The 27,955-nt window shown below is 38.9% G+C and overlaps 4 protein-coding genes across 10 annotated transcripts; 2 read left to right on the forward strand and 2 right to left on the reverse strand.

The window, feature by feature from the left end:
• The first annotated feature begins 34 nt into the window (after positions 1-34).
• Positions 35-4,413, forward strand: LOC135582925 (transcription factor BIM2-like). Of its 6 annotated transcripts, none has more exons than XM_065144481.1 (11): positions 35-235; positions 317-495; positions 566-669; positions 995-1,274; positions 2,144-2,314; positions 2,432-2,543; positions 2,863-2,932; positions 3,013-3,108; positions 3,226-3,533; positions 3,691-3,814; positions 4,033-4,413. In XM_065144481.1, the coding sequence occupies exons 3-11, from the start codon at positions 601-603 to the stop codon at positions 4,093-4,095; spliced, it is 1,293 nt and encodes a 430-aa protein (XP_065000553.1). In that variant the 5' UTR covers positions 35-235; positions 317-495; positions 566-600; the 3' UTR covers positions 4,096-4,413. The 6 variants fall into 6 exon arrangements, with proteins under 6 accessions (XP_065000553.1, XP_065000550.1, XP_065000552.1 ...); XM_065144478.1 differs by having other exon boundaries at positions 586-669; positions 981-1,274; XM_065144480.1 differs by having other exon boundaries at positions 586-669.
• Positions 2,800-7,637, reverse strand: LOC103977853 (protein TIC 20-v, chloroplastic). Of its 2 annotated transcripts, XR_010495261.1 has the most exons (3): positions 6,951-7,637; positions 4,400-4,503; positions 2,800-4,328 (listed from the first exon to the last, which is right to left on the reverse strand). XR_010495261.1 is itself a non-coding variant. In XM_009393496.3 (2 exons), the coding sequence occupies exon 1, from the start codon at positions 7,578-7,580 to the stop codon at positions 6,957-6,959; it is 624 nt and encodes a 207-aa protein (XP_009391771.2). In that variant the 5' UTR covers positions 7,581-7,637; the 3' UTR covers positions 2,800-4,503; positions 6,951-6,956. The 2 variants fall into 2 exon arrangements, 1 of the variants encoding a protein (XP_009391771.2); XM_009393496.3 differs by having other exon boundaries at positions 2,800-4,503.
• Positions 7,638-9,387: 1,750 nt separating this feature from the next.
• On the reverse strand, positions 9,388-13,514 carry LOC135634360 (rhamnogalacturonan I rhamnosyltransferase 1-like). Its single transcript, XM_065144777.1, has 8 exons — positions 12,615-13,514; positions 11,702-11,769; positions 11,494-11,582; positions 11,195-11,360; positions 10,812-11,101; positions 10,501-10,705; positions 10,255-10,412; positions 9,388-10,062 (listed from the first exon to the last, which is right to left on the reverse strand). Exons 1-8 carry the CDS (start codon positions 12,931-12,933, stop codon positions 9,819-9,821), a joined length of 1,539 nt encoding a protein of 512 aa, XP_065000849.1. The 5' UTR covers positions 12,934-13,514; the 3' UTR covers positions 9,388-9,818.
• A 12,810-nt stretch (positions 13,515-26,324) lies between these two features.
• Positions 26,325-27,559, forward strand: LOC135634251 (dof zinc finger protein 4-like). The gene has a single exon (XM_065144592.1). The coding sequence runs from the start codon at positions 26,515-26,517 to the stop codon at positions 27,301-27,303; it is 789 nt and encodes a 262-aa protein (XP_065000664.1). The 5' UTR covers positions 26,325-26,514; the 3' UTR covers positions 27,304-27,559.
• The last annotated feature ends 396 nt before the right edge of the window (positions 27,560-27,955 follow it).

The raw sequence follows: 27,955 nt of genomic DNA on the forward strand, positions 1-27,955 counted from the left end.
GGCGAGCGGGCGACGGGAAACGATAAATAAAAGCGAGAGGGGCGGAAAAGGAAGTGGGTTGAGCGCGGCGTGTTGAGTTGAGATCTTGGCGGAGCCGCTCGTTACTTCCTGTGCGAGCGAGGCGAAATTTTCCTGAAGCAGAAATACGCCACGATCTCTTCCTCTGTTCCGATTCCGTCTAAAAGAAAGTTCGATCGGTCTGCTCTGTTGAATGCGCTCGGCTTCTCCTCGTCAGGTTAGGGATTCAAGAGAACTCTGTCGTAGATGAGATGGAGCCTTTTTTTTCTTTTTCTCTTTTGTGAACTTCTGATTTCAGCGAAGGATTAGTCTGATACCGCGGGCGATCGATTGGTTCTACTTCCGCAGGAAGACAATTGGGTGTAATTCTACTGCTGTCGTCATGAATCCTTCACGAGAAACCGCAAAAGATAGCAATTTGGAGTGAGTGAGGAAAAAGGTTTTTCTTTTGGTGGTCAGGGAGAATGGAGCTCCAAGGTAAGGCTGGATGCCAAGAATTCCTATTTGTGTTCTTGCTATTTATTGCTGAATTATGATGATTTTTTAGTCAATTTGCATGATATACAGGGAAGAAGGTAACGCATGATTTCCTTTCGCTTTGCTCCCCGGATTCGTCTTTCCAGCTTCAAGATCCAAGGGCTTCATCTCAAGGTACTCATCTGCTGACTCCACAATTTCGATTATGCCGCGGAATTCAGTAGAATTCTACTGTTAATCGATGAAATTTCACTTTTTCTTTTTTGTTTGCTGTAATCATTGTGAACTCGATTTTTCTATTTCGATGCCTGATTGAAACGCTTTCTGAGAGAATCTGGAACAAGATCGAGGAGACATTGGCGACTCGGCTCCTTGCATAATTCACTGAATTTGGCATCAAAATCGCAGCTTTAACACGAATAGCTTCAAATTCACTGAATTTGTCATCAAAATCTCGTTTTTCTTCTTCCTAATTTTGTTGTCAGGTTTGTTTTTGAAGACGCGGGACTTCTTGCAGCCGTTGGAGCGGGAGGGGAAAGGCGGCGAGGCGGCGGACGGCGGAAGCGTCCCTGCTGAGAGAAACGCGTCCAGCATCAGCCACGTCGGGGCGGGGCAGGGCGCGGAGAAGCCTGAGGGAAGCGCACTGCGGGTGCTCCCTATCGGGTTGCAGACGAAACCCGAACCCGATTACGGCAGCCGGAGCACCACCACCAGCTACGGCTCCTACGCCGGCGGTGTCTCGTACACGCTCTGGGACGACAACGACACCGCATCCAGAGGTAACTTCTCGTCAGCTCGGTGCCCTCTTTCTTTCTTCCTCTCTTCTCATTCTAATCCCCCCATCAATCGTCCTTATTTTCTTGAAACAAATACACGTAAAAATGTCTTCTCTTTTAAATATTCAAACGAATTTGAGAATTATACCCATTTTTTTCTTAAGAAAAGTTGGTTTTTTTTTAGGACACGACCAAATTATTTGACCTCAGATTTGTAGTGAATATGTGTAGATTTCTTGTTGTTTCAGGACGCATCCATTCCATCCATCAAGGTCTCATGCGAATCTTAAAGATACTATATGACCAGATATACCAATGGGGAGTGCTTCCCTCTCCTCGCCATCTACAAGGAGTGAGGGGGAGGGAAAAATCCCCATTATGAGGTCTCTATATTTTTCATAATTAATTTATTTAAATTAAAAATTAATTAATAATATCAATATTAAAATTTATAAAATAATCATAATTATTGAATATTGATATTATTTTATTTTATTCAATCAAACCAAATAACTTATAATTGATTTTTATAATCGATCAATCAAGACTTAATTCAATTTAATTTGGAGTAATATTTACTGTAGTAAATACAGAGCGAAGAAAGAAGTGTATTTGATATTTGATTACAGAGTGAAGAAAGAAGGATGTTGATGTGGGGCCCCAAATTGATTTAATTGGTGGTAGGGCTTCACCACCATTAATTAGTGGAAGAAGGAAAGGAATGGTGGAAGTGGTCATGTGCTAGATACAATAGACATATACAATGGTTTCGATTTAATATATGGAAGATTTATGGATTTATGGATTTTGGAATGCTATGTATTGTATGGTATGGCCTCCTAATCTTTGCATGCTTTTTGTCTCGTTCTCAGGGCAGTGGCCTCCTCCTTCCTTGGCGGCCCTCGTCGCCACCAAGCACACTTGGGCGCTGGAGAAGAAGCGATTCATGGAGGCAGCCGCGTCGAGATCCAGCCGTGGTTACCAAGTGGATGACGAGGAGGAGGCGTTTGGAAAGAGACAAGGCTCCTCCTCCTCCCATAAAGGTGTAGCTACTTTCTTCCTTTCGATTCCATGTTAAATGATTTTGACGTCGTTAAAACTTTTTGTCTGGAGCGGAAACAATATGTGGTTTTCTTTGTTTGGTTAATACTGGATGGCAGACTCGAGCATCAAAGCAGAAGGAAAGGCGTTTAGCTCGGAAGAGACGCCAAACACTCCACGGTCCAAGCATTCTGCCACCGAGCACAGAAGGCGAACCAAAATTAATGACAGGCAAGTCAACGCATTCTCTGAGCATTTTCGATATTCAATACATTGTTAACGTATGCTTTCAAAAATAAACGCATGTTTGTGGAGACAGCGATATAAAGTTACAAGTTATTATATTATCCGTTGTGTCTATAAATTTTCCTGCTCCAAATGATTTTGAGTTGGCTAATTGTTGCAAGAACATGTGTTGTTAAACGAGGAAACAAAATCTAGATTGTGTTAATTGAGATGCTACTTCAACACTGTGCCTTCTTTGTGATGCTATAACCAATAAGTAGAGTTAATTTAACAGTCTATGATGGAATACAAAACTGTTGTGCAGATTTCAGATACTAAGGGAGCTCATACCTCACAGTGATCAAAAGAGAGATAAAGCATCATTCCTTCTGGAGGTATCAGTGTATCGTACAATTGTGTCTCTTCTTTCTATGATGGTGTCCTTTTGAGATTTTGTTGGTGAAATTTCCATCAGGTTATTGAATACATCCGCTTCCTGCAAGAGAAGGCACAGAATTACGAGTCATCTTACCCGGGATGGAATCAGGATGAGATCAAGTTAATGCCTTGGGTAGAATCACTAAGCTCAATCTACATGTCATGTACAAGTCTGCCTTTCTAATTAGCTCTCATTCCTTGTGTCTTCTTCCTCACCATGTTGGTTTTCTTCTCTTCCGAATGTTTACAGCAGAAGAAGAACCCAGCCTCAGAAAATGCTTCTCAAATCATAAGAAATGATTCTGCTGCTCCTGCACAAATATTATCTGAAAAGCTCACCAGCAACATGCCATCGACAATGGTTGGCTCACCAGCAACAGATGTGCCTGCTGGTAATTCTTGCAAGACAACAGAAGCTGCCACCAGGTTTGCAAGTAACATGGCAATCCATGATCAATCTCCATGGTCAGTAAGATCATGCAGGGATATGTTGAATGAACCAGAGGAGCTGGCCCTCGATGAGGGAACCATTAGTGTGTCCGCTGCCTACTCCCATGGGTATGTGTTAGCGTATCTACAAATCCTTCCTTTGCACATTATATCCTTCGAGACTTCAACCACAAGTCTTTTTTGTTTTTCTCTGGATTTGCCTTTGATCTTATGAGCAATTGTTTGATATTTGATTGTTCTTTGATCCGGTAATTTTCTCCAACAGGTTGCTGAATACACTGACCCAGGCATTGCAAAGCTCTGGTGTAGATCTGTCTAGAGCCAGCATATCTGTGCAGATCAATCTTGGCAAGCGTGCAAAAAGACCTGCAGCCACAGCCACTATTAAGGTGATGAGGACTCTTCTGTTCCAAGATATTAACATCTCTACTCCAGTTCTTAAACAACAAATGATCTCCATTCCACTTATGTTGGCATATCAACTGTAGTCAGCTGAAATCAACCATTCTACCATCCCAAAATACTTTCGACTTATTACTGTAAACCTTGTAATCTTCAAGTTGACTTCAATACTGATACTATCCCCCTTTTTATTTTTCTTTTGCAGGAACAGAAAGATCCTGCATCCATTTTTCAATCATCTAAAAGACGCAAAGCCGAGAACAGCTAATACCAGTTTCTCGGTCATGACTTTATATTTTGTCCTGAGGTTGAGCTCTTCAGATTATTGTATATTGTGTATTCAGGAATCTCATTGAGGCTGATGAGAACTGTTGTGCAGTATCTCACTTGTGTCATGTCTCTTCCATGGAGGCTTCCATTACAAATTGTGAAGCTGCTCTATTTTTCAGGCTTCCACTCACATGCGGAGTCTCTTTGCATTTTTCTGCTAAATGATTCTTGCTGTAACATACAATGAGTTGTAACTCAGTGTCCCTTTGGGTTAGGAAATATTCTTATGGACAGACCTTTACCTTTGGCATTTAAATGCATCAGCTTGAATTTTCTTTTCTTCTTCACAACTTGAGTGGAAGCAATCTGATTTCAAATGCTGCACAGTTTTGAAGTATCATATCACCTGCAATATGATTGTATTAAATGAATTGTTAATAAACTACATAGCACATGTGCAATTAGCTCCAACTGTAACTGGAACTTGGAAACTTCATAGCATGTGCTATTAGGCTTGTGACAATTGACTCAGAGAATTTTCAGGATCAAGTAGTTCAAAATCATTTAGCAACTGGCAGCTAATCTCGCCAGCATTTTAAACTGCAGCATGGCATTAATAGTTGCTATCTGATAGCAGAACCTAAAGATAAGGTTTCAATCATAGAAAATATTAAATTTAGGCTTCCACTGTATGTAACAAACTGTAAGGCAAACAACACATAATTGGGAAATCAAAACATATGTCATTGGCACCGAATCAACAATAAACCACATAACAACAAAAGTTTTAGAGAAAGTATGCAACAACAAGCATGGGGATGGTGATACAGCATTAAAAGATCAACTAGACACCAAATTGCCAAAAAATTCAGCCACAATTAAGACCAAAAATGAACAGGCATCCATAGGCACACAATCGGCCATATAGAGCTTCCGAAAACCAAGCACTAGGAACTTAAAAAACATAAACTCATCAGCAAAATCATATGCATTCATTGATTGGTGAATATGTTATAAAAATAACATTGTCACATAGTCAACCTGTGAAGTTTTTCAAAGAAAAATGTTGTTTAGGTGGACTGGATTACCCTCTAAAAACAGTTGGAGTTCATGTTATCTCTCACAGTCCTAATGTAGTGGGGTCCACATCCATGCGCCTTATAATCACATCCTAGTAGAATAACATCAGAGATGAACAGAATCCCTTTTGAATGACATATGACACAATTGGCAATAACCTTTGCAGTAGAACCAGATGGCAAATGGAGCTAGAATATACCAAATTGGCAACATATAACAAAAAAAATATTTTGAATATAGTTTTAAATAACCAAATAATGGTATGAGTTTCTACATCATTTACTACATGGACTCAAAGAATCAAAATGTTTGATAATCAGAAATGCCATATGATATAAGCATGACCAACGAATTGAAAGATGGGTCATGTATCATCATCCATATTTATGCACATGCCTTCACATGTTTAGGATTCCACTTTTACCAAACTTGAACACAAGTAATGTAACATGTTCCTAGTGCAGACAAAGGGCCATATACCAGTAGTTGATTAAATTGGGTTCTCTTTATGGAAGATCTGGCCATGAAAAAGTGAATGCTTGGATAATGCGACATGTCCCGACTAAAATAGGATGGCCAAGTTATAATCACTTCCACATAACAGCTTGAAATATAGAAACATCAGAAAAAAAAAACAAAACAAAACAACTAAACTTAAGCAGCATAGTCAAGCGCAACCAACATCATTAATACTGCAAACCAACATCCATGTAGAAACATCAGCTGCAAGTTTTATATCACCGATGTGCAAATCATAAATTGGTTTAATCCTAAAGCTAGGTATAATAAGCAAGAACAAGTCATAAACTGCCAGTCATGCATCCAGTTATAACCCAAACAAAACCAAGCTGTAAGCCAATGTTGAATGAGATAGCACTAGATAATCACATAACTTTAAGAAACCAAACCTAACCTATAGCACCTCCCTAAAAAGGGATAACCAAAAGGCTAAGCGCTTCTTACTGCTTAAAATAAGCAAAAATAAAGTTGAAGGAAAAAGTCAATAAGATATATATAATATGTAGGTTGTACGATCAAACTGGGAAACCTGAAAGTGGATTGGAGCCAGTGTGTTTGATTCAGTTCAGCGTAGTTTTTGTAAATCTAAAATGTTTTAATTCCTAGGCTCAGTTTCAAAAGAATAAGTAACTTATACACAAGAGTTATCTCAGTGAAGTATCACATGAATCATTCCAAATAACATATGAAGCAACTGGTTGCTACCCAGCTGTCCTGAGATCCATACAAGACTAATCAGTACTTATCATAGAGCAGCTACCAAAGTTTGTAAACGTAATCCAGATCCAGTTACAACAAAACTGAGGAATGCCTTTATTCGATTGGTACTTACCCGCCAGTTCTTTAAAATTTTGGAATTTTAGATTTTCATAATATGTTCAGTGTTACCTTTTCAGCTCTTGAGAGACATGCAAAGGCTTATTTAATCAGATTAGGTGCTGCTAAATGGAATGGTGAGACAAATATATCAGGTTCATGGGTTCAAGAAATCTGCTTTAACCGCAAATATGCTGCATCATTTATCATCAATTACTAGTTTGCTCCCTATTAGATTTAGGATTTTAAGTTCTAAAGTAATGAATCACCGAAAAGACTACCAATAAAGTGTATGATCATTCGGATTCTAGTTACATGAGATTCCACCCAGAACAACAATTTATTGAGTGTAAAGCCAGAAAAAGTTCCAATCTTTCTCCCCATCAGAATGATGTAAGGAAGATTAAACGAGATAGAATCAGAGCATAAAAGCTTTACATGGCATCACATGACCCGTCTCTCGGCGGCCTCGGCGACGAGTGGCAACCGCGGAACCTGCCCCAGGAGGCATGCCGTGGAGCCGTAGACGAACGACGCGAGCAGGAACAGGAAGACGGTGCTGTGGAGGCTCTGGAGGAGCTCCAGCCCGATCCCGCCATTGGGGTTGAAGGTCCGCTCGAGGAGATCGGGGAATATGAGGAGGACGTCGAGGACGATGGCCTGCATGGTGTTGAAACGGACGAAGCGGCCGAATCTGGATGGATTGCGAACGACGGCGAAGTAGAGGGTGAAGAAGAGGAGGGAGGGGGTGAGAGGGGAGGAGCGGAAGAGGTGGATCGCGGGTACAAACGGCTGGAGGACAAGCTGCAAGGCAGGGAACTGGGTCAGCACGAAGCGCCCGTAGTGGACGCCGTCGAGGAAGGGGTAGAGATAGCAGGCGGCGGCCAGGATGCGGTCCGGGGGGTCGGCGGGTTCGCCGTTCTTGGTGGCGCGGGCAGCGAAAGAGTCGAGGAAGCGGCGGCGACACCGGGAAGAGAGGCCGGGGAGCCGATTGAGGTGGCGGCGGTGGTGGTGAAGGAGGAGAGGAGAGGGTTTGGGGGAGAAGAAGAGACGAGGAGAAGAAGCCATTCGCTACTTCTTCGTCCTGTGATCTCGTGGGGTTCGGTGTCTGGAAAAAGGGAACGGTGGCACAATGCAAATAAAGTAGGTCAGGCCGGGTCGGTCTGTATTGGGCCTAATTGGGCCGTACTAAATCCCAACTACAATTATTACATAGATAAGCCCAAGACCAGCCCATTACAACACGAGACCTAATGAAGCCCCTAAAAGGGTTCATCTTCTTCTTCTTCACAGAGTTGGGCCTAATAAGCCTAAAAGGGTTCTTCTTCTTCTTCTTTCTTCTTTTTCTTCTATCGGCTATCATCATCTGGCAAGTACCAGCTTTAGGTTCACAATCTTGGAATACTCGATCACAGAGCCTCTTTGTCAACCTCGGTTAAAGCCTTCAGACGTACTGCTTCAGTTCTGGACAGGCCACCACAGATCATCCTTCCTGAAATGTAGCTGCAAACCCCAGCCAAAAAGGTGAAGACTCCAAAGTGTGACCACCACTTGGAGCGTGGCAACAATCCATTATATGTTATCTATGGTTGCAAGAACACTTGCGGTTGGCATTTGGGAAAACAAGAGAAACTTGTTCTTAATGACAGGAGATTTACCATTATCTATCATGTCATAGAAGAAGATAGCTCTTAGGAAGTCCTAAAAGTGTTTAAACAAGAACAGGCTGTGTAATCCAAACAACTTCTTGAAAAGATAATGCAGCCTCTTCAACTGTGATCATCCAACTTAATTTTCAGATCACAAAAACACAAACAGAAATCAGTGCTCATCTTGATCAGAAAACAAAAACAAAGTCAGATTGTAATTGAGATGTCCAATACATTTCATCACATCCAGCTGATCAGATGTTATTTAGCATCTCAAGGCATGGACCCCAACATCATAAAAAGTTCTCAGAAAGTAGCTCAAACTTCAACAATTTCTGCTACTATTTAATTGGCTCATTGGATCACACACCAGGAGATTCTTCTCCAACACAGTCCTGTTCTTTGGGTCCATTTTATCCTCCCAGTTCACCAACCATAGACATCCAATCCTTTGCTCCATAAATGACCACTGAACTCAGTGCCAACAGAAACAAAGCTTGGACCCCATCCTGGAAGGCAATGCCACATATTTCAAGTGCTAGTGGAACTAAAAAATAAGAGAAGACTCGAGATGCTACTGCAATGCAGTCCCATTCAACCTTTGGAAAATTCATCATCACCACCTACCAACTAATAGGGCAACTTTTGGAGTTCAATGATTCCCAGCTGAAAACAAAGCATGAGATGATGACCTTACACCATCTTGAATGATGTAAGAATGGTTTAATCTGAACATGAACATAGTCAATGATGATACAACATTTTTCTTGGTATTCAGCATGTGGAACTTCATGGTGCAAAAGCAGTGGCTACTCTTGGATCCCAATATCTTAATTCCATAGGTTAACATGTAATAATGGAAAAGGAATTGCTAATAGATAATACTTCATGAGTCTGCCATATAAATGAGGTTTAATTGGCACTGAACATGTAGTCTAAACACAACAAACTGTCAAAAAGAATTCCCCATTCCACTATGACCAAGCCATAACAAAGCTCAAATTTTGCCTTCTTTTTCTCTCTAGCTCTCCTCATTTCCAAAGGATGACATTATTTGGAAATCGCACTTCAGCAATATTTATAGACACAAGCATTTGTTGCATGTATTGATGTTTATTTCTGAAAGAATTTGCTTGCATGAACATGCATATACCCTTGTCCAAATGTAACTTAGAGAAAAAAACCTGATGGAGCAACAAAAGAAGGAATCAAACTTGCAGTGGAGATAACAGCAAAAATTTGAACTTGAATTTGAGAGATATCTCATGACTGTGTATACGAAGGAGCTCCTGAAACAACCTAAAATCCTTCCAAACACTAACCTCCCTATTACAATCTCCTGTGTTGTACATGAAGATTTAATTACATGAATCAAGCTCCTTTCTGCATTCACCTCTCTCCCACTCATCCTTCTATACAAGAATAAATACTTATTTGAAGAATATAAGTAAAGCTATCGTATAAATGTGTATATTCGCCAGCTGCATCAAAACGACATCTGCAACGTGCTAACCTCTTTGGTTCTTTTCTCCTCCATGGAAGCAAACCCTGGGCAGCATTCCCATCATTCGGTCCAATAATTAACTTCTTGTTAAATGATTTAAATCAATGGCATTCTTGGAAAGTTGCAAAATAGAATGGTGTCTTGACAACAGATTCATGAAATCCATGGTTTATCCGGCTGTGGGAAGCACTCTTCGGGATTTGCATAGAAGTAGTCCTCTTCCTTGGGCTTGTCAGGAATCATCACTCTCCTCACAGGGTTTCCCATGCGATTAGCATGTGTTTCCTTAACTGACGAAGAGAATTCATCCCAACTAAGAGTACCATTATTGTACTGATCTATCAGATCAACTAGGAGTTTTCTGTCCAATAAGATCGTCTTCCGAAAACCCAAGTACCTGAAAGTATGCATAATAATTACAGGTCTTAATTCCCAAGTATCTGGAACTTGCAACATGGTTTTGTATATCAATTAGTATTGAACATGTTGACCTAGTAGGAGTTGGTTTATCCACCAACATTGTTAAACTGAAAAGCAACATCACCAGATAATTTTATAAATAACAGTAGTAAAGTATAATGTACAGTACCTTCGATGACCTTCGACAACTTTAGCCATGTTACCATCATATGTAGGAACAAAGATATCACTCTCCAATGAAACCAGGTAATCTAATGCTGCCATTTGCGATGAATGGTTCTGAAAGTATCTAAGATCAGAAGGTCCCAATAAAGTTTCCTTTTTTACCTATTAATACAGACAAGCAATATATCAGACAAAAAATAAAATTACAAGCAGGAACAATTAGAGATGACTAACTGTAGCTAATACTGACCACTTTTGGATAAGTAGCAGACAGAGCAGCCATTCTCCTTTCTCCACCATAAATCTCTCCAGCTGCAATATATATTTGGATACTGCGATCGACATCCAGAGCCCTCAACACCAAGGTGGTTTCTTCTGGCGTTAAAGGACAGAGACCATCTCTTCTTTTCATGTCAGAGTCGATGACTTTCTCTTTCCACCAGGGATAAGCATATCTATATCCAAAAGGAAAGAGCCACTCAGAGCCGATATGATGATCTTTATGAATCCAATGTCAAGAGCAAGACAAAAGGACATTCAAACAGGATGTTCTTTTTGTACCTCATTCTTGTCAATTCTTCTGTTTCCTCGCTCGTGCAACCTTGAGTACATCCAGAGAAGGCCAACATGTCCATTTCATATCGTAAATGGAGAACAAGAAAAGGGCCTTTCTGTCGCAGAATTCTAATTATTCTTCTGCCCAGTTCTTCAATTTGAGGAGTGAATCTAAGAGAAGCATAATTTACTCTGCAGCGTAATTTTTGTATCTCTAATGGCAGACCATTATTAGCAAGCCGAGCATCTGTTCTATTCAAATGCACAACCTTGTGCTTCCGTATCAAAGGAAGAATCTGGTTTCAAGACAGGGAGACTATCAGCTTTTCTACTGAGAAGATCATACATCAATTCATTTGTTTTCATTATCCTCACAGAGGCATACCAACCTGATTTTGGTAATAAGAGACATCAGACCAGCTAACAGGTGGCATCGAATAAGACATCCCAAGCTCAACCCTTGTTTTCAACCTAGGTGGCAATTCCTTCAATATCCGGACCTCATCTCTCAAAGAGGTGATAAAATGATCAACATCAAATATATCTTGAAATTCACTGTCATAAAAGAAATTCTGTTATTCTTGCAAAAAGAATGAATAGTAAACTACAGCATTTTATTATACAAATTAACTCATCAACATGTTAAACCCTGATCGTTAAGAAATTTAAACTGAAAATAAAAACATACCTAGGGTCATTCCAAAAGGAGGTTTTGTCCAATTCTGGTACTATGAGTGTCACATTTAAAAATCTCGCAATAGCAACCATGTCACAGATCTGAAGGAAAAAATTGTAATATGAGAATCTACGCACAATCACTTTCACTAGCAAAGAAGAAAAGATGATATACGCTTAAACTTCTCAATTGAACTATTGAGAATTTCATGAAGTCTTACTGCTGCTCGCATTTGATTAAGCCCACCATTGCATGAAACCATCAGGTATCCATTATTTCTGTAGATTCCTAAAGACAGGTACGTACATAATTTGGATGAGAAAACAGTAATATTGACAAACTGGCAAACGATGTAATTAAACCAGTCATCGTAAAATAGATGATAATTTGGGCAACTATAGTGCTGCATAAAAATGAAAACCATACTTGTTTATACCTGAACTTGATTAAGTGCTAGATGCAGCAGAGATAAGAAAGATTAAGCTAGAGAAGGATAACAACATTAGATAAAACATATTTCTAATGGATATTATAAAACAGGTCTTGAATTATGAAACAGGTATTATAAATTCAGCACCCAAGAAGCTGAATTTATGGGATAATGTTACATGCTGATTTGGAGGTTTATGCCTTATATATGAACTGACGAAAAAACAGGAATCACATGGCCAACTTAAAAGCTAATGGTACACCACTTAGTCCTCAATTAATTGCTAATAATCAAAGATAGTAAATTTTCAAGTCTGCTTAAGAACAATGTATAATTTTATTTCTCTTTTTGTTGGCAAACAAACTTGAATAGCAGTTAGTGAATTCTAGGCAATTATCACTGAAAAAAAGAAGCCTCATAAATTAAATCATAAATTCTATATAATACAAAGAGGATTTTTAAAAGGACAATTAGAATTTATACAACTCAAAGACGTCCACAATTTAGCATAAAGCAGGCAAAAAATTGTGATCCATCATAAGTAATATTCATAATTCTCAAATCAAAAATCAATTTCTTGGTCACAGATTGTAAAAGAAATAAATGATATAGAGGGTCCAAAAAACAAAACAATACGATCAACAGATCTTAAATTACATGACAAGCAACAAAAAAAATTGCATGACGAGCCGAAAAAACTCACTTTTGGGTGGCAGAACAATTTTCTCGACGTCAATCAGAGAGGATTGTTTCTCCGTGAGCGGCGAATCTGAGGAGGTGAAGCAAGAAGGCCACCCCTTCAAGACCTTCGGCCCCCATATCTCGCCTATCGCCATGAGCTGGAGGACGCATGTCCACAGTAATACAATCGTCGTCACCCGGATCATCCAAAGTTTCATCTTTGGCCTTGACACCATCGGGCTCTTCAGCTTCTCCGCCCTCGAATCGCTTCCCTCCGTTTTCAGATCAATCTGCCTCTTTCCCAAGTAGTCAGATCTTGTTGTCCTTTCTAAGCGGCACATCCCTTAAATCCGAGGAACTCTGCCTCCCATACATGAAAAGAGAATCCTTAAATTTGATTTCTTACCATACCAAGCCTCAAACCTTCGAGATCTCTAAAGCCAACACGGGATTTTTGCGACCAAATAAAATAAATAAAATGAAATCTGCCTTTTCCACTCAATGCAGCTTGATACAACGAATCGGACTCCTTAAACGCCTCGAATTCTATTAGAAAAGGCGATGTCTCCACCAAAAAAAATTTGTTTTTTATACACATGAAATAAATCCAGCTCAAACACCGATGCTAACCTTACATACCGCTCAAACACCGATGCCCACCTTTCTACCTCTTTAGCCCACCTCTCCCACAGCTTTCTTCTCCGATTAGGAAAACAAGGGTGGCACCTGAGTTCTTCGCAATTACGAGCCACTCACACCGTCAATTACTTGCAAGAAGACCCTCGCAACTCCGTGTTTTTCTACGGGTTCATGATCCAAGGGCCAAGTTCGGTGATTTAGAAGATAATTAGGAAGGAGAAATCAAAGGTGGGCGGCGATTTCACGAGGGAGGGGGAGAGAGAGAGAGAGAGATGGGCGGACATTAGCTGAGGGGGCGTCGGTGGCATATAATATAATATACGTATACGTCTTTCGCCGGTACTCCTCAACCACGGTTAAGTCCTAACCCTCGGCCGTCGAATGCGGCGCACCAATTATTGCCTGCCAGCTCACCTACTCCCGGGTCCCCCCTGCATTTTAACGCGTGAAGAGAAGCAGTGCGTGATCGGACGGGGGTGCACACACCACCATGCGATCGCATCGTGATGGACGGGCGTGATCTCGCGGCGCCGATTTATGTGGGGGCGCCGTGCGAAGTAGAGACGGGGATGACCGTTTGAATCTCCCGTGAGGGGCGTCCCCGTCCAGTTAGCGGTCGTACCGTTAGTCCACGACGGCGCCGTGTCAGAACGGTCCACCGAATCACAGGATGTCATGTCACACTGTAATCTTCCCTCTCCACCACCTCCTCCTCTCTCTCTCTCTCTCTCTCTCTCTCTCTCTCTCTCTCTCTCTCTCCTTATTGAAACACCGTAGAAGATATTATTGTATGAACGTGAATGTGTGCTCATACTTCCAAATAAATAAATAAAAATATAAAATTTCGAAATTAAAAAAATCTATTGAGATAGATTTTGTAAGGAAAAATAAATCCTAATAAATTATACCAACACATTAATTGTCAAATCGATGGAATAAAATCGCAAGAGTAATCTGATTACGCCAAACGAAGTTGGAATTGAAAAGGGCATTTGACCAAATTAAAGAATTAATCCAACCGAGAGAGGCACATCGGGGTTGGTGGACTCGGTAACCCATAGGAAAAGTATTAGAAATGTCCAAACAGTCGATCATGATTGAGACATGCAGATCATCGACTCGTCGGGGACTTTGAGATTCTCGAACGAAGGGGCATGAGATGTGATCGCAGAGGATCAGATTGAAAGAGCGGAGCAGTTGGACGGTCGAGATCTTTCATACACCCTCCCGTGTGGTCCTCGACATGGAAGGCTATGGGTGCACCGCGGGTGGGTCATTTCACGCGCTAAAATCTTGTCATCGTGAGAAAAGATTGTATGAAGACAACATTACGTATGTTCGTACTTAGCATGCATGCTATTTAGGTCTCCCATCCTTTTCATTTATGTAGGATACGAGCTCAAGATCATGATCCTTCCATTTGAGCTAAATGGCATGCCTCGGCCATTCAAAGAGGTCACATCGGATTAGCTACTTTTAAATCTGTTGCGACCTATTAAATGACCGGCAGGTATGATGGTGAAATGCAAGAGAAAGAGAAAAAAGATAATCATGCTTAATCAAAACAAAGCAAAGTTATGATGACAAAACACACCATCATTAACAATTTCAGGTCAAATGGCACTCATACGGGGAATTAATTTTTAGATTCGAGCTTTACTTGTATGGTAAAGAAGCAATCTTGGTGATCTTTCACCAAACGTATAAGCTGCAGTAAGATTGGTAATAGAATGAGCTACCAACCAACACTAAATGAGTCTGAACCTAAGAAAGACAAGATTCATTGCATCATGCACAGAGAAGAGAAGGACGGTGGATTTGCCCCTGCAGAGATGGAGGAACTGTCCCAGTGTTTCCTTTGGCTCATGCACCACCCACCGTTTTCAACAGGAGAAGGTACCGAGATGGGCCTGTGGATGTTCATGCAGCGCTCGTCTTCCAACTCATTATGGCTCTCCTCCACGACGGGGAGATTCTTCTGCGCTAGGGGTGCTGCTTCACCATCCCTGCAGGTTCCATGGGTAATTGACGGTACGTTGCTTCAGTGGCCAGCCCATCTGCCATGAATGACAACAGGACGATTAAATCTGCAGCTCGTACTGCAGAGCTGCTCGGTTAAACTCGGTGACACCAAAGTTCGATTTGATGGGGAAATGCTCAAGCTGGAAATACTACTCGGGAAAAAAAGAAGAAGGGTATTATCACATCAAATTTGATGCAAAAAGACAATCGATTGAGGGGGAAGAAGTGCTGCAGTCAATGATGATCTCCTCAGCCAACAAACTCCATGGTGAGATAGATGCATCGTTTTGTGTGTTCCAATCAGCACATTCACATGATTCTCTTGTTTTCTTCCAAGGTGTGCTCGAAAGAAGAAAGCCTATTTATCCCACTTTAACTGGTGAAGTTGGGAAACAGCATGGATTATGATCGACCGATGCAGAAAATTGTGGCTTCTTCTTGTCCTATAATTGGTGTTTTATGGACCACATACAAGAGAAGAAGAAATCAAAGGAAAAAAGCACAAGGAAAAGAGAGTACAACTCAATTGGATTCTCCGAGTGCAAAAAAATATAAGCATGAAAGTTTCTTCAAGTAGATCTTTCTTTCACACATCCAATATTCAAACAGCATCAGTCTCGGAAGTTTCCATTGCAAGTTTTTCTCGGCGCCCAACTTGCATGGACTGTCGGAAATTTCCAAGAAATACAGCACCGAATTCCACAGAGAAATCAGAAAAGACAACATGCTTAGCTCCATTTTCCTGGTTCAGAGATTTCTGGAATTGGCATCTTGAAGAAGTCAGAGAAGTTACCTTCTCCGAGCAACAAATAAATCTTACATAATTTTGGGACGAGTGACATTTTTGTTCATATGTTGTGAAGCCACTACTAATCCAAGTCGCATCAAATTCTGCTTTCAAATAACAGGAAAAGGAGAACGAAGCCACTCGATTTCTTCTTTTCTTTTTCTCTCTTGCAAAGATGAAGCCATAATGTGACTGATTTAAAATGCAAAAGCCGACGCTCTCAAGATCTCAAAATGATTTCATTGCAGCGAATGCAATCGGAAGAAGAATTGAGATGGTCAAAACAAAGAAAAAGTCCTATTCTGCGAGTACACGGGATTGCTTCACTGTCCTATCTCACGAGTCCCATTCAGAGAACAATTAGTTGCCAGCGATTCAGGAAGAAGTAAAACTTATTTTAGCTGAAGACCATAATGCACAAAGAGCTGAGACTGACTTGATCAGTATCTTTCGTGACCTAAGAAACCATTTGAATCATGCAAATAATCTTTTATGCAAAGTCAGAGTAAGACTCAATACCTGAACAGAAATGTGCACAGCTGATGCTCATCTTCAGATTCACCTGAGATGCTTCTATGAAATTATACCGACTGCTTGAAGAATATGTATAAACTATTCCCTCGTAATATAGTGGCTGCTGTAATAGTTGTCATTGGGAGTTCACAGTGATTCATTTGCATGTGTATTAAAAAAAAAATCACCATCCAGACCATCATCATCGAAATCTATAATAGTATGGGTAGAAAATGACGACAAAAGATCCATGTAGTTTTATATGACCGATTATTGTTGTTGTATGAAAAATATTGTTAATTTGTAGAAAATTAGAAAAAAAAAGTATCTTATACATTTAACTGTAATTTTGACATGTTTTAAATACATGTGCAGATAAAAATATTAATTAGTGCCTTAATCATCACCCCTAAGATCCCCTGTGAAAAATAAATATCCAGATTTTCTACAATCAATAAGGTAGATGCTTCTAATAGTTTTGATCCTTTTGATTATGTTATGGTACCATTGGCATTTCCTGGATGCTATCGATTGTTTTATCTCTACTTTCTTCTTCCACTCCTCCAAGTGCTTTTGATAATTATGATTAAATGTTCTTGTATGGAAAACATTGTCAATATATTGAAAAACTATAAAAACATTTATCTTATATGTTCAACTACAATGTTGACATGCATCAAAAGTATGTGCAGATGAAATATGAATTAACTTGTGATAAGGTAGATGTTTGTGATAAATTTTCTTTTATTGGGGGTGACATTGGGATTTCTTTGATGCTATTAACTTGTTTTGACTCTGCTTTCTTCTTCAACAATTATGGTTAATCGGTATTGTTGTATGAAAAAACATTGTAAATCTAAAGAAAATTATAAAAAAAATTATCTTATACATTTAGTTGCAATGTTGACATTAAGGAAAAACATGTACATATGAAATGTGAATTAGCACCCTAATCATTACTCACAAGGTCCTAACTGAAACAAGATAACACCAAATCTTGTGCAATTCATAAGGTAGAAGATGTTTTTGATGGTTTTGATTCTTTTGCTTTTAGCTGTAGTCACTATTGGGATTCTCATGATGCTATCTCTCTGTTTTCATCTTCAGCTGCTCCAGGTATCTTTCATAGCAGATTAAACTCCTTAATCAATTATGGATTAATTATGATTGTATAAAATACATTATCAATCAATAGAAAATTGCAAAAGCATGTATCATATACATTTAACTGCATTGTGGATATGTATCAAAAACATATACAGATGAAATATGAGTTAGCACCTAATCATCACTCAGTATCCCCCTTCAAAAAAAAAAGCATCTTGATTTTTTTCACAATAGATAAGGCTAATGCTTTTGATAGTTTTGATGTTTTTCTTTTATGCTTCTCATTAACTGTTGAGATTTTCTTGATGTTAGTAATTTGTTTTATCTTTACTTTCTTTTTCGACTCCTCCATGCACTTCGACACTGCATCATTATTTATATATTTTGTGTATAATAAAATAATAAAATAATTTATCAGAAGACATCATCATTATAAATCCTATATCCCCATATGAAATTTATAATTTAGATAGATTGACAGACTTCCATAGAAAATGGTATTTACAGAAGAATCACATGACTATTTACAGGAATGATTTATATCTACCAAAATTTTATCTAGTTCTGTAGCATAGCATGGATATAGCTTATATCTTAACTTTTTGATATTTTCTCTCCAATTTCTATCTAATTGCTGCTCATGGAAGAGATATAAAGAAAGAGGTAAAAACAGAAGTATCTTCATCGCTGACAGAACAAGTGTATCATGTCTTGCTTGTCATTCATATGATATTGTGGGAACATCAGATGTATCTGATTCATCTGCTAAAATAATAATGTACTTAGATTCACCCATTAAATCATAAGGACTAATCTAAGAAGCAAAAAACCATAAATACTAACAAATTTCACGACAAAAACAAAAACATTGCTAACCTTTATTCAAAACCCCACAACATGTTACTATGAAAGAAACCAGACTTCAAATACATATAAACAGTTTCATTGGAATACAGACAACTTACCTATCAATTACATTCAATACAAATGAGTCAAAATAATCCAACGACATTTAACAAAGAGATTCTACTATAAGGTGAAAAGAAAGGATCTTGGGAGGGTCTGATGGGTGATCCCTTCACAAACTCCTTACCCAAGGGTGTAAGAATTAGACGAGATGGAAATGCTCGGTTGCAAGAGTCTAAGGTTATATTTGGAAATATATTTATATTTTTTTTAAATATGTATTTAGAGAAAGGGATTTAGTAAATATATATAGAATGTTTTTAAGTGTTTGGTAAATAATAGATAAAAATTATATTTTAAATATGCATTGACGTAAGTGTTATTTAGTAAAATTATATTTCAAATTTTTATTGAATATTATGTGTAACATTTTTAATATTTATTCAAAAGTGAATATATATTATTTTATTTATTTAAATAAATATGAAATAATATTTGAAAATAAATAAATAAATAAATAAATAAAATTTTGCCTATAGAATACATGCAAGAGAAGGAGTCGGCGAATAATCAAGAGAACGGCGAGGAAACGAGAATTAAAATTTCTATTATATAGTATCGATATTATGATTTTAGAGAATGTCATATGGTAGTTTAGGAAATTTAAAAAATTTCACTAGCTTCTTGCAAATGTTAAGATGTTAATACTATACTAAGTTACCTTTAAAATTTGAATATTTAATTATTAATTTTAAATCAAAAGAATATAGTACTCTAACTTTTATTTTCAATCGTAAAATATAAAAAAAAAATCTTTTTTTGTTCCGTTAAGCATAGAAACAAATAATTTTCTTAATTGGATGATATAAATAATCATTAAGAGGAAATCAATCATCATCTCAATAATTTTGTGTAAGTGTTAGTCCAACTCCATCTCAATCTCATTCTATAGTTTTGGCTATGAGTGTCCCAAAATTTATTCTTCATTTCCTTCTCCTTAGTCTTCATTTTTTAATAGGTAAAATGATGCAAAGGATGGGAAGAGTGGATCAAATTTAATTAAAAAATAATGCAAAAAGATTTAGATTGATTTTAAAAGTGCATAAAGATGGGTTTATTATTGTTTTCATCAAAAATATAAAAGGTGCCACAAAATGTCAAATGTTCCAAGTTCAGTGGCCTATTCTAATCAATTTGGTTTCAGGAGGACAGTAACTGATCTTTTAAGAAGTTGGTTGAAGTCCCAACTACAAAGATTTCCATATAATATGTCATATCATTGTCACCTTTGCAACCTCACGTCCATCTAAAGCAACTAAAGTTGGTAAACTATTCAAGAAAAATAAAGAATAATGAAAATCATGTTTTTTTTCTTTCAATTATAATATATTTACACAGACTATATATATATCAAGAGTAATAATCAATATCACTTTATTAAAAACCTAAATTCTAAGAATTTATTATAACTCATTTATTATTCAAGACAAAAATCAAGCAAATAGTTATTGACTCAATTATGATGTATGAGTGAGGTTATAGGCCAATTGTTTTACTAAAATTGTTTTACTAGCATATATCGAATACCTAATGGAGAAATTATATCATACTTTCAATAGTAGATGAAGTGATGTCCTTCCCCTACTAAGATTAAAACGTGTTCCTCGTAACAATGGATAGAAAAATTATTTACCTATCACATCTGATGACCCACTAATCTTAAAAAAAATCTCCTTACCTATCCTCTATAAAGAAAACATAATCATCTCATAACATGATATATCGATTTCATGATGAAATAATCTCATTAAGACATCTAATATTAAATATCCTTTAAATATTAATAATATCAAAGAACATACATTAATTAGCTCAATTGATATGAACCTTTGCTAAATTATGATTTAGGTAAATCATAATTTACTTCTAAGCTTTATTTATACTATTTTAAATCACCTTAGATTAATCCAATTTAGACTTGATTAGGTTTAATTTGAGTTAAATGGGTTTGAATCGATCAAATTTATTCAGAATCATTTTGAACCAGCCTGAATTGGTCAAGTAATCTAGATTAGGCTAAACTAGGTTGACTTATATGAGTTCCAAGTTAGGCTAGAGATGGTGGCCGTGTGGGCTAAAGCATCTACCTATGAGTTCCAAGTTAGGCTAAACCAAGCCTGCGATTTGGTTTGAACTTAGCCTCATAATTGAATTTGACTCAAATGAATACAACTTGGGTTGATCGAGTCCAATCGACAACCTCACTCGGGTTCGACTCGATCAACCCTCTTGTATTCAATTTGATTTCAAATCTTTTTTGTTTTTATAGCATCAATATTCAGTTAAATTAAAATAGAACATGTATATTACCATCGAATGGTTAAATCATGATAAAATTATAACATGATTAAATGGTTATAGATGAATTCAATTATATCATAATAAACTTTACTAAAAATTAGTATTTAAATTAATCAACTAGCATTATATGAACATAAAAGTATCGATTAATAATTCCAATAATCTAAAATAATTTAGCAATAAGCATGCATATAAGTATTTTTTCTTTTTAATATATATTTTAAAATTTGTGAGTCATTAAAGATCATAATATTAAAATATGAATATAATTTTGAATTAAACACAAAAGAACATATTTAAATTTAATCTAAATAAATAAAAATTTAGAAAACTGAAAAAAAAAAAATTGTATTCTCAAAAACTACCAAAAACCTATAGTGAGACTCCACTCCTTCTTCCTCCCACCACCAATACGAGGGAGAGGGATCCCCAAGATAAGCCATCCCCAATGGGTAAGAAATATATTATTTTCATAATTTATTTATTTATTTGTATTTTCTTTTAATACGCTTACTAAATTATCACAAACAAATATTCAATAAAAAATATTCATTTCCTAAAATCTAACAATAAAATTTACAAATCAACTAATTAGGTCATGATAGGGAAAAATATGGTAAAATTCTATAGGTTTCTCTCTCATGACTTTTCTGAGTCATGCAAAAAAAAAAAAGCATAAAATTTCCTCAAAAACTACAAGTTGAAGAATATTGTATTTGGCAACCGTGTATATCACCAAGTAAACTACTTTTACATGTGTGAGATCCTCCCAGCAGATTCTTGGATGAAGCTGTAATTTTTTTTGATGATTTTTGCCTTGACATTTGAATGTTTTTATATGTGATAACACAAGCTATTTGTATGTGATAAGGTCATTTACTCCCAGAGGAGTATAGGAACTAAGGATTTATAAGTTCCTCGTATCTTCCTTACCCACAATGATGTTTTTTAGAGCTTACATATTTCGAAATGATAAAATTGTATGTGTACACCCATTGTTCGCTTCCTATGGGGCGTATCAATGGTCCCTAAGTATGCAACGCTTTAAGCTCTTGTCGATGAAAATGTCAAACACTAAGGTTATCTCTATTGTATATGTTGGAAAGTTATCTTGGACCTATACCATCGGAAGTTCATCACAAGTTACTACATTTTGTTATAGTAAAAACCAATATTTCCTATAACAAAATATTTCCTGGCTTAATCCTTTACAAAAATCAAATATAATGGTTGATAATTTAGTGGTAAACTATGAAGATAAATGGAAATATTTAGGACTGCACCTCTTAACAAGTACACTCATATAAAATGGTCCTGGAGATTGATAACTGGAAGAACTAGTTATTTCACTCTTGATGTCCGTCCATTAATTTCAGTTGATGATACAGCTAGCAAACCCAGAGTTTGTCCCCCATGGACTCATCTGTGATGCTTATGTGATGTACTGATGTTAGAGGAGAAGAGTACAAGATAGATCGTTGATCATACTCATGTGCCAAATGTACCAAGTGCAGTCGACCTGTTTTTATCGGTTACCGGTTCTTCCAGCTGGTCTGATGTAAAAGATAAGCAGGAAGGAGCTTTAATTTCCTCTACCACACCCAAGCATGTACATATTTCCTACAAGTATCGTTTCTTTTTACATCCTAGTTTAGCATCACCTTGTGTTGTCTTTCATGGCCGCTCAACATTTGTGTCAGCCACTGGTTCCCACCTACAAGGTGAAAAGAACAACTCATTGCTGTCATGATGTGTGGACTGACAAGAAAACATGGTGATCTGACGACTGTGGGTTAATCTGTGGAAGGAGTAATCATATGCAAACATTGTTTTGGATTGTGCCTGGCAATCTGTCAACCTAATGGTGAGTGCAATCTCGGCTTCATACAGTGCTTTCATTGTACCTGAAATGGATGCATGGGATAGGACTGGATGCAGTTGGAAGTATCTGTACATATGTTGTGTTTGTAGAAGACAACTTGATTTGTGTCGCTTTGTGCATCACTTTCATGAGAATTCAGTGGCTTGGCTGTATACGATTCACTAATCTTGCGTGCTATGTAGTGAAAAGAACCATAGAGAGAATAACTTCAAGGAACTAAGCGTCAGAGCAGCTGTTGGAAGCTAAGTTTACGTCCAGTGGTTTGCATAATGACATGGGAGAAATCAGATCTAGAACAAGAGAAAGCAACAACTCAAGGTTTGCTGTGTGCATGTCTTGAGATGTGCAGAGGGCCTTGGCATCACGTGGATTTCTAGATATCGGAAACATGATACCGCATGTGTACCTACAGTCGATCACATTCTGTGGATTTGTGAGTTTATGTAGAGTTACAGACAAATGAAACCCTACAGGTCTTCATCAACCTAGTTAGAGTTACAGACTAATTAATCTGACCTTTGTGCTCAACTGCAGCTTTTAGTTCAGCAGTCCAAATTTCTGTATTCTGCCACTGTTTTCATTGTTTCTTCCACATAAACACACTGTTGAAGCTGCTGTTCTAAGTTTACTTTTTATCATATGGTTTACGCATTTTAACCCAACAGCAGTAGATGCATCACCCATTTATTGTCATTCTGTTGGTGGGACAGCAGGATAAGAACTGATGCTAGGATGAGAATAATGCAACCTGGCAGGATGTCTACTCTTACGGACATGTAACCATGCAGGTCAGCTTCACACGAAGCTGGGGGAGCTCCCTTGGCTAAACATTTGGACTTCTTTGGGGTCCACAGCAATTCAATGTCAAAAGCTTTCTTTCTCCTGAGTTCAAGGATCCTTATCTAAAACATTGTGACTGCCAGGTTCCACCCACTACAATTATCCCATATGTATATATATATATATATATATATATATATATATATATATATATATGTAATTTCTGGGGATTATTTCACATGATATCAGGCAATGACAAACTATGTAGATCACTTGAATCCTGAACATTAGTGGGAGAAAAAAGGTGAAGGACATGTTATATTATCTTCTCAATGAACATGTTTGAAGTGGATCATAGTGAGGATTCCAAACAGTGAACACCACATACATGAGAAGCTAAGGTTCTTTGATTGCTTCCTATGATTTCTGTTGCACCACCTACATAGGCCTCCTTGAGCTGACCTGTTTTAATGCTGGTGTGTTGATTCTGTACATTTATTTCTTCCTATAATGCAAGAAACATTGAGTGAGAAAGGTGAATGCTGGTGATGGAAGGGTGAAATAGACATCCACCAACAATTGCAGCTCAGCTAGAACAGGAGGGTGAGGATCGGGCAGATGACACTTTCATGGGGTACTGCAATGGCATTATCTTTCTGCTTTCCCCACGACAGGGACTGCCCGTGGATGGAGGGCAAATGCTCTCTCTCTCTCTCTCTCTCTCTCTCTATATATATATATATATATATATATAGAGAGAGAGAGAGAGAGAGAGAGAGAGAGAGAGAGAGAGAGAGAGGATTTGAGTGACATCAAATTCCAAATTCTACCATACATTGTCAATGGACACATCACAACCACTGCCTCTTTTAAGCATATCTTTCACAGCCTTCCACCTCTCTCTCTACCTACCAAACTCTCCACCGTCCCATGTGCTGCCCCGTGTGGCAAGACAACTGCCCATGCTTGACATACAGTGGGAGCATTTATCCTCCTCTCCATATTGACTTGATCTATTGCACCATTTGTAATGGCAGATTTCTGTCACACATACACATATATATATATATATGTGTGTGTGTGTGTAACCAATCTTGTGTAACTTGTGAAACCAATCTTTCTACTTTAATCATACATCTGATGCCTGTTGCATGGATACTTAATTCAGATGCAAGACCACTGGGAGTTGTTTTTCCATGATGGCAACCAGCTGTTCTACTTCATGCTAAAGAAATTGCGACACTATCTCCCATGCAAGCGTTCTTGGCCATTAAACTTGAGGTAGCAAAACTTGCGACAACACCAAACCTTCAACTTAGGGTTTCTACACCCAGTAATTAAGCTGCTCAATGCAGCAGCACTAAGAGTGGATGACAAAGGAGCTAAAAGCACTTAAATCATTGCACTTTTCTTTATCCTCTTTTTTCTTAAACAAACACGCAGGAATGCGGACCAACTTGTGACATTAATGAGGTTTAAGTAGTTGGGAAACAGCTTCTGAAGGATCTGTGTCTGAAACTTTCCCAGGGGAAGAGGGCAGTCGACCATTGGAGCAAACCTCATCAATCAGGATGGCACAGTACTGTTTTGAGCTACTAGTGTAGATCTTTGAATCATATATATCGACCTGAGGAAGCAACTAATGGACTGCATTTGAGTCAAGAGTTGTGCTTGTTGTATATCAGTCTGCTAGCCTGGCTGACATGATATTACACACAACCTATGCAAACTCTTAAGAGTTATCTATCTAAAGAATCAAGCGACAAAGCCTTCTCCATGCTATATAAATTGTAACAATGTACATAACTTTATGCAAACTCTAGAAACCCATGCACATTTCATTATACCCATGCATTTGCATTGTTTTATATCGATTTTTCATGGTGTAAAAATGATTTCTATGCTCTTAGTAATTCAAATCAAATCAAATCTTGCTTCATTCATACTCATCATCTGATATGTGAACTAGACGAGTGAACTACCACATAACTTCACCTGGGTGTGGTAAGTATCAAAGAATCAGAACAGACAACAAACAGTAGTCCTACGACATATGGAAGCGAGCAGCACAGCAATATCTACGAGGTGGGAGAGAGGGAAGCAGTCTTCCTACGCTACGTGGGCCTGTCCCTTGGCGGCATCCTAAACCCCATGCAGGAAGGGAGGTGAGCAGTAGTTCGTGAGGTCTCGTCCTCTTCGTGTCAGAGAAGGCGTACGAGGGGCAGCCAGCCATCGTCCCGTCGTCCTCTTACGTGGGTCGACCGGGGCCTCGAGACGAGGAGATGAGCACAGCAGAGGCGGAGGATGACAGGGTGAGCTGCCGGTGGGGACGACGACAACGCCATCAGACGGCTCTTCTTCCCAGCCCTGTCGTGTAGTGAGCAGTAGAAGCAGTACCCGTGAACAGGGCGAGGAATAATTACGAGGGAGTCGGACAGGAGGTACGGGCTCCTCTTCTACTGTACTGCACGTCCTTTTATACGTCACGGGCGATCGATCATCCGAGAGGGTCGCAACATAATTTACGGAGCCAATTATTATGATGTGCCCAAATCTTGGCAGAACTGGAAGAAGATTGTTGACGCTAAAATGGACAGCGCTGTGGATCTGATGATGGGAGTAATAACACGGTGAGTTGGGGCCACTGCGGTAAATCCAAGAACGGAAGATATTTGCGCAGTGGCCAAGCGATAACTCTTACCACCTCCTCCTGATAATATAACACCATCCCTAGCCATACAAAACGAGACTTTGCAGAAGAAGAACTAGTGGCTACTGCCTCTCTCTCTCCCTCTCTCTCTCTCTCTCACACACACACATCTTCCGGAACGTGGAACGCCTTCGCCTCCCCTTCCCCTTTGAACCACAGGAGAAGATAGCAGAGTCTTCTTGAAGAGCTCACGCCTTCCGTTGCTCTCCCGCGAAATGCAGGACTTCCATCCTTTACCCGGTCGCGTCTTCTGTGGCGGCGGAAGAGCTGGGGCCGAGCTACGCCGCCTAGTGGGATACCCTGGGGCGGCCGTGGTGCAGCAGCAGCCGGTGAAGTGCCCACGCTGCGAATCCACCAACACCAAGTTCTGCTACTACAACAACTACAACCTCTCGCAGCCCCGCCACTTCTGCAGGTCCTGCCGTCGCTACTGGACCAAGGGCGGCGTCCTCCGCAACGTCCCCGTCGGCGGTGGCTGCCGCAAGTCCAAGCGCCCCTCCTCCTCTTCCTCCAAATCCTCCTCCAAGCCACCCCCCGCCGCGGCCGATAAGGAGCACCAACGCCGCCGCCTCCCCTCCTCCGCCTCCCGGTGTAGCAGCGAGAGTACCAACCTCACGGTCGCCACCACCTTCGCGGCGCCGTTCCCCGGTCAGACGCTCCTCAACTCCCAGATCTCCATCTCCAACCCCAACCCTCCGTTCGAATCACCCTTACAAGTGGATCCTCCTCTATGCCCGGCGCCGGAGATCTTCCCGGATCCTGCAGCGGGTACCGTCACGGCAGCCCCTGCGGAAGTGATCAGGCTGGGATTCATAGGTCAAACGGCCACCTCGGCTCCCAGGTCGATCAGCGGCGGCGGCGGCGGCGGAGGCGGGCTCGCCACGCTGGATTGGTCCGGGCCGGTGGACCCCACGCTCTTCGATCTCACCACCACCGTCGATCCTACGGCGTACTGGAATCAGAGCCATTGGGCGGACGCCGACCCCACCATCTATCTGCCTTAGTCCCTTCATCAACGGAATCAACTTCGGTTGCCCGAATCATAATGCACATATATTTCTTTTCTCTTTTTTTTTTTATTCTTGTGATGATGTTTTGTTTGTTTTTGGGGGGTTTGAATGTTTAAATTGAGCCTTTGGTTGATAAAACGACGGCTTTCGGCTGCAACAATGGCAAGAGATATTTATGGAAGGAGGAAATGGAAGGGTGTGATTTTTTTTTTTTATGTATGCAAATGCTTAATATATATGTATTCCAATATTGGTTTGGGTGTTATTTTTAAGGAAAAAGTTACATAAATATCTAAAAAGTGAGTGAGTTTATATATATATTTATTATTTTTAATTATAAAAACAAATATTATTACGATTAATCCCCATCTTATAGTTATACAGATCCTTAAATTTTTTTATACTTAGAATATTAGTTTAATAATAATGCAATACTTATCGATGATTTAAAATCATATCCGACATATTTAAACATATAGAATAGTAATTTAGTTATAAGATAACAAATTTATTAATTAAAGATTAAGGGGTTATGATAGTTTAATATATTCATTTACCAGTTTGATCGATAAAAATTTTGTTAAAATTAAAATCTATTCTCACCATTTACTTACTCTTTCTACAATGGAAATAAAAAATCACGAGT

This window comes from Musa acuminata, chromosome BXJ3-3 (assembly GCF_036884655.1).
Source record: "Musa acuminata AAA Group cultivar baxijiao chromosome BXJ3-3, Cavendish_Baxijiao_AAA, whole genome shotgun sequence".
In the NCBI taxonomy this organism is placed as follows: Eukaryota; Viridiplantae; Streptophyta; class Magnoliopsida; order Zingiberales; family Musaceae; genus Musa; species Musa acuminata.